General features: G+C 33.5%; 1 protein-coding gene across 1 annotated transcript; it reads left to right on the top strand.

The window, feature by feature from the left end:
• Window positions 1-1,792: 1,792 nt before the first annotated feature.
• On the top strand, window positions 1,793-5,392 carry LOC109182024 (acyl-coenzyme A oxidase 4, peroxisomal-like). Its single transcript, XM_019332038.1, has 12 exons — window positions 1,793-1,873; window positions 2,152-2,256; window positions 2,386-2,492; window positions 2,949-3,153; window positions 3,296-3,369; window positions 3,455-3,514; window positions 3,625-3,734; window positions 3,886-4,045; window positions 4,310-4,386; window positions 4,512-4,683; window positions 4,782-4,874; window positions 4,994-5,392. Exons 1-12 carry the CDS (start codon window positions 1,843-1,845, stop codon window positions 5,123-5,125), a joined length of 1,326 nt encoding a protein of 441 aa, XP_019187583.1. The 5' UTR covers window positions 1,793-1,842; the 3' UTR covers window positions 5,126-5,392.
• Window positions 5,393-6,769: the final 1,377 nt, after the last annotated feature.

Genomic DNA, 6,769 nt, shown 5'->3' with positions numbered 1-6,769 from the left:
TTTAACACACAACTCCAACCCCTACTTAATATCATATCCTTTTAAAACATATCCACCGGCGGCCCAAAAGGGTACTATTTAACAACTTATTATTGGGAAAAAAATTGAAAAACATTAATCATGTTTTCCAATTTTTTATTAATTAGGTAAATAGAAGTTAATATTCTATCAACTTTTCAGATTGCATGTGTGTGTTTGTGTTTACATTATATTAACTTGTGGTCCATTGGTACCAAGTTGTTCTCCTATGTAGGAGGTTGTGGGTTCAAGCTTTAGTGGAGACACTAAGTTGAGATTCAATTATCTTTTCACATTGCATGTGTTTGTGTTTACATCCTCTCGTGGCCGGCTATCATCACCTAACAACTCTCCTATAATTAAGATCACATGGTTGAGTTAACATGAGAGGTTCGATTTAATTTGAATGCAAAATTTGGAAGAAGAGATAATTATGACGTTTTAAAAAAAAATACATTCTTTCATCCCATTAAAATTTTAAATCTTCCTTTATATCTACTTAACTACATACTTTACATTAAAAAATATTATATTTTTGTATTAAGTAGTTTCCCGTGGCAAATGATTGAATTGAAGGGGCATGGGTTTTTATTTTAATGGCAAAAACTAGTTGAGACTGAGAGAGGTCGGATCAATATAAAAAATGCAATACTTATACACACAAATGTAATACTAATTAGCATTCAAAAAAAAAATGTAATACTAATTATATTAATAATAAAGTGTGTATTACTTGTATGGGTAAATGCAATACAGAGAAAATGTAATATTTTTATTTTTTTATTTAAAAGTATTACTTTTTTCTTCAAAAATATTATATTTTCAAGTAACAAACACTTGCTAACATTACTTATTAGAGAAAATGTAATACTTTTGATGGAAAATATAATACTTTTACATCAAATATTAGTATTACATTTTCACTTATAAGTAACAAATACTTTATTCCTTATTAGTATTACATTTGAACATATAAGTATGACATTTGCGCATATAAGAATTACATGCATTTGCATGTTAATCCGACCCATCTCACGAATAAAGATACATGAGACGGTCTCACACAAATTTGACCCTAGCTATTTTAATTTATTCTATTGAATATAGCTCTAGATAGGTGAAATATCAATTCCTTTGCTACGTTTTTCACACTACAAATAATAAACAAAATTACGGATACATGAATGAATATATTATTGTTGATATTTTTTACTTTTAATATTTGAATTATGTATTGTAGCAGTTATTGTGAGAAATTTTCACTTTATATCATTTTCACATTTGGTCCCTACTATTAAAACTTTTAGATTTATTTTCACGACTTTTAAATCTCTACCACATTTGGTCTTTTCGATCAAAATTCTGATCACCTGTGAACATATCTCCGACGAGTGAATTGTCTTAAGGACAAAATTGTCATTTTTTAAAAAAAAAAATTATTTTTTATCCCAAATCCCTTTCAACCTTTTTTTCCAAAAATAAAAATGACAATTTTATCCTTATAATTCACTCGCCGGAGATATAGTCATCGGTGATTGGAATTTTGATCAGAAGGATCAAATATGGTAGAGACTTAAAAATCGTGAGACCAAATCATTAAATTTTAATAGTTAGGGATCAAATGTAAAAATGACCTTATACGGACTAAAAGTGAAAATCTTTCCAGTAATTGTAGTACACATTAGTAGCATTAGAATTTTCAAAAGTGTACGCTATTGGTTGTTCATGCAGTCTTATCACCTCTATTTAACCCATGCGCTACCTTCACCTTCTTCTCTCATATCATACTTCCATTCCTCTACTGGAAACAAAGTAGAGTTTACCATGGAAGCTGATCCATCTTTGAAAGCTCAAGGTTTGATCCCTTTAAAGTTTTTCTTTTTTTTTTTATTATTATATTTGTTGGGAATATAATACATAGACATAGATGTGCAATCCAACTATAAGCTTTGCGTTTTAGTTGAGATGGAACGCATGTTTCAATTTCGTATCAGAGTCAACCACAACTATGATTAGTGTTTTAATTGAGACGATGGAGCGAATGCTTAACTTCAATTATATTTTGTGCATATATATATAATATATATATAGTGTATGTATATATTATGTTGGATTCGATATGATGTGGTGCAGAGGAAATGAAGAAAGAAGCAAAAAGCTCGTATTTTGATTTACCAGCGCTGGATGTTTCTGTTGCATTTCCTCAGGCAACTCCAGCAGCAAACTTTCCTCCTTGCAGTAAGCTGCAGCATATATATATATATATATATGCAATTAATGCAATCAATATAATATTATTATTGCTTACTTTCTTTCTTTGCATCTTTAATTTGGCTAATTGATTATTGTATGTGATTCATGCTTCAGCTTCTGACTACTATCAGTTCGATGATCTATTGACTCCCCAAGAGCGATCCATCAGAATGAAAGTGAGAAAATTCATGGAAGAAGAAGTTGCACCTATAATCACAAAAGTACGTACGTTCCTTATTAGTTTCTTAATTATTATTATTGTTGTTGTTGTTTGTCAAGATCTGAATAGAAACTTATGTTGTTTCTTTCATCATATAAATTTGGGACCATCAGTGACCACTTTTCTGGTAGTTGATTTATGTGGTCGGGCCTGTGTTATTAATATTTTACAAATTAAAGTATTAACGTAACCCTACACAGAAGAGGTAACCTACTAGCTAGAAAAATTATATGTCCTATAATTAATTAATTAAATTATTTTAACTTCTCTCAAAAGGCCAGTTGAATCTCCAACCCCAAAGGCTAGCTCTTATACCCCAGTCAGCCCGACAGTGCATATGAAAGAATGTAAATCGGTGACTCAATGAGTCAGTAGATCAGCTTAAATACTGCCTACTGAACCATTGAGCTAAGCTGGTGCGGGCAAAAAGTTTTAACTACGACTACTTGTGGTGCAGTACTGGGAGAAGGCTGAGTTTCCGTTTGAAATGATTCCCAAAATTGGGGCTTTGCATATGGTTGGTGGCACTCTAAAGAGGGAGTATGGGTGTCCTGGTCTCTCCATAACTGCAAGTGCCATCGTGTTCGCAGAAATTGCTAGAGTTGATGCAAGCCTCTCTCTATTCGTTTTGGTTCATGATTCTTTGGCAATGCTAACCATTGGTTAGTGTTCTGATCATAGCTACATACTATACTATACGCTGCGTGCTAATATTATATTTTTGGCAAAGTTTTATGGCAAGTTCATAATAATAACTTAATTGCATATATATATATATGTTGGTGTGTCAATCAATAATAATAGGAGTATGTGGATCTGAGATTCAAAGGCAGAAGTATTTGCCATCCATGGCCAAACTTCAAAGTGTGGGTTGTTGGGTAAGATTCTTCTCTCATCAATCTCACCATTTAATTTAATTTGTAATTAACTCCATTAATTATCATCTCGATCTTTATAAATTAGGGTCTGACAGAACCGGACTACGGAAGCGATGCAAGTGCTTTGAGAACAACCGCAAAGAAGGTCTGCATATATTATACTAATTCTGAGCTTACCATATATACGATGTATGTTCATCATCAGATCATATCTTTCATATATATCTGGCTTGAACTTGAACTTGAAGTGTGCAGGTTGAAGGTGGTTGGATCCTTGAAGGCCAAAAGCGTTGGGTTGGAAACAGTACTTTTGCAGATATACTCATTATTTTTGCTAGAAACACCACTACTAAAAAGATCAATGCGTAAGTAGTAGCCCACAGATAGATCATCTGATCGAACAACCTAGCTTTTATACATCAGATCAGAAAGATCCTATAAGTTCATCCATCTTCAACTACTTTAATTTGGTTCTCACATATATATGCATCTTCAGTAATTCATTGTTTGCTGCAGATTCATAGTAAAGAAAGATGCTCCAGGGTTGCAAGCTATTAAAATAGAGAATAAAATTGGCATGAGACTTGTTCAAAATGGAGATATTCTCTTAAACAAAGTGTTTGTACCGGATGAGGATAGACTCCCGGGTGTAAATTCTTTCCAGGATACAAAAAAGGTATATATATACGAGTCTTTTTTTTTTTTTTTTGGGTGATGAGGCCGGCCGGGGAACCCGCTGCCACTACTGGAGGTTGTTCAGTTGGTCAATGCCAAAGCTCATTGGCTCAAACTAAGAATGCCAATAGGTTTTTCCTATTGATGATCGAACTTGTAACATTGTGATTACAGTCAATAGCCTAACCAACTTGGCTGTGATTGCCCCTATTTACTTATTTGTTCAGATGGCGTGGCGGTTGGGTTAATGATGATATGGTTGCAGGTTCTTGCTGCTTCTCGTCTCATGGTTGCATGGCAACCTATTGGCATTTCAATGGGTGTTTATGATGTGTGCCACAGGTATATTCATCCCTTCAGATCGTATGTATAGATCGTGCGTTTAAGGTTGTCATCAGTTGTTGTTGCTTCAATTCTGGGATGCATTATTTGATCGGTTCGGATCATAAAATTGTTAAAGCCCGCAGGTACTTGAAAGAGAGGAAGCAGTTTGGAGCTCCATTGGCAGCTTACCAACTGAGCCAACAGAAGTTAGTTAAGATGTTGGGAAACATTCAGGGCATGTTTCTGGTCGGTTGGCGCCTCTGCAAGTTGTATGAAACTGGTAAAATGACACACGGTCAAGCTAGCCTGGGAAAAGTAATTTTAACAAACTTCATCTACATACATACATACATTTTCCATCCTAAAGTTGTTCTCACCAAATAGATTATTGAACATCTTTCATCCATTTTCAGGCATGGCTTACCTTGAAGGGAAGGGAAACTGTTGCCCTTGGGAGGGAGTTACTAGGCGGCAACGGAAACTTGGTTGACTTTCACGTTGGAAAAGTATGTATACGTTTATATAAGTAGGATTACATTTTCTTCTCACACAAGACAAACTGTTACATAAATGACTCTTTTATTTATTTATTTATTTTTCCTACCCATTGAAATTGAAATTTCAGGCATTTTGCGACATGGAGTCGGTGTATACATATGAAGGTACTTACGACATTAACACTCTGGTAACAGGGAGAGAAGTAACGGGTATTTCTAGTTTCAAACCAGCTGCTCTGAGCACAGGAAGTCGCCTTTAGCAGTCCATCAAATTAATAAAAGTGTTAGGTAGTCGGGATGGCCTAGTGTCTGTCTTATACTACAATATAAAATATTGAATAAAAACGGTATACCTGTTGCCTAAGGCCACCTGGCCCATTGAAGTGCAAAGCTACGGAAGTTTGCTTGATGGTAAATTAGAAACATTTGTAAAATGATTCAATTGCATTTAAAAAAAAAAAAAAAAATTAAGTGACATTGCATTTTTTTAGTGTTACAATAAAAGGGGCTTGTTGTTGTTGTTCTTATTTTATTGTTGTTATTATTATCGCTAGAAGTAATTGTTTATAGATTTAGATTATGCAAAGACATTGTATAGTTTTTATTGACCCCTTACTTTATATTATAATTTGTTCATATTTTATTATAAGAAGAGCCAGGACAACAATTGATTTACCAGAAAGAAACAGAATCAAAAGGAAGCAATTAGAAGAAACAGATTCAAAGGCCCTATTAGTCAAGTCAAGAGCATTTATGTGTAGGGGCCTTTGGAGTTGGAGATTCAACATTTTCTAAGAACACTTTAAATTTAAATGTTTTCTCAAAAACATTTATTACTGTCACCAAGCTACAAAGGATCTTTATTGAAGGTTTCTATGGAAGATCATCCTCGGAAGAAGCTTATACAAAGAAGAATAAAAAGAGTTGTTAGACACATTGCAACTTGTTTAAAACCCACAAGTCTATGGACCATAATCTCTATATTTATTCTCCTTACCATTTTTTTTCCTTTTCTTTTATTACAACTCTTTCCTTGAAATGCCATTTTGATTATCTTTGAGTTGTTTGCACCTCATTTTGTCCCTTTATTCATATTTCCTCTATTTTGTTTCCCTCATGTTCATTTGTTGTTCTTGCATCGAGGAAGATGCATCATTTTATGGGGGGGGGAGGGGGAATTTGTGCCAAATTAAATTTATGCTCAACAAACTTTTGTTTAATTATTTTACTTTGATAATTTCTGTATATACTTGTGTCCAATCTTGGCATCACTAGAATTTTATTGTATCTTTAATCTATTTATGTGATTGATTTGTATAGAATTTTCCTTTTTCCTTAAAAACCTTTATAAAGTTGGCACTTAACTAATTTGAGAGTTTAGAGTCGCACTTTAGCACAAACTCACACATGAGATTCTTGTTTAATCATGTTGTAAGCGGCCTTATTGTTTTATTTTATTTTATATTTTAATGCTATTATGATTGTGGTGATATACTTATGTAATTATATGTATTAGTTTTATATTAGGTATATTTCTTAAATTATTTAGATAGCCTTATTAAAGTTTTTAAAAAGTCTTAACATGTAAGCTTTAAATAAGCTCAAAGTAGGACTTTTTTTGAAGCCTTTTTAATGGCCTAAATATTAAACAGGCTTTTAAAAAGGTTTTAGGCCAGGCCAGACCACTTGTAGGCTCAGGCTTGAGCCTAACAAAAAGCCTACATACAGGCTCAGGCCCAGGCCTAGGCTTTAGATTTTCGTAACAGGCCCATGCCTAATTTTCTAAAGCTCGGCTCGACTTGGCCTATTTCCACCCCTACTTAGGTGTAACCAATTAAGTTGAGCCGAACTTTAATTCTTTCATGTATGATCCTTTAGCTAGTTTTTCTTTAAACCAAAAAGAC

Source organism: Ipomoea nil, unplaced genomic scaffold, assembly GCF_001879475.1.
Source record: "Ipomoea nil cultivar Tokyo-kokei standard unplaced genomic scaffold, Asagao_1.1 scaffold1043, whole genome shotgun sequence".
In the NCBI taxonomy this organism is placed as follows: Eukaryota; Viridiplantae; Streptophyta; class Magnoliopsida; order Solanales; family Convolvulaceae; genus Ipomoea; species Ipomoea nil.
Note: the sequence above shows the minus strand (reverse complement) of the source record. Positions and strands in the feature narration are given on the sequence as shown.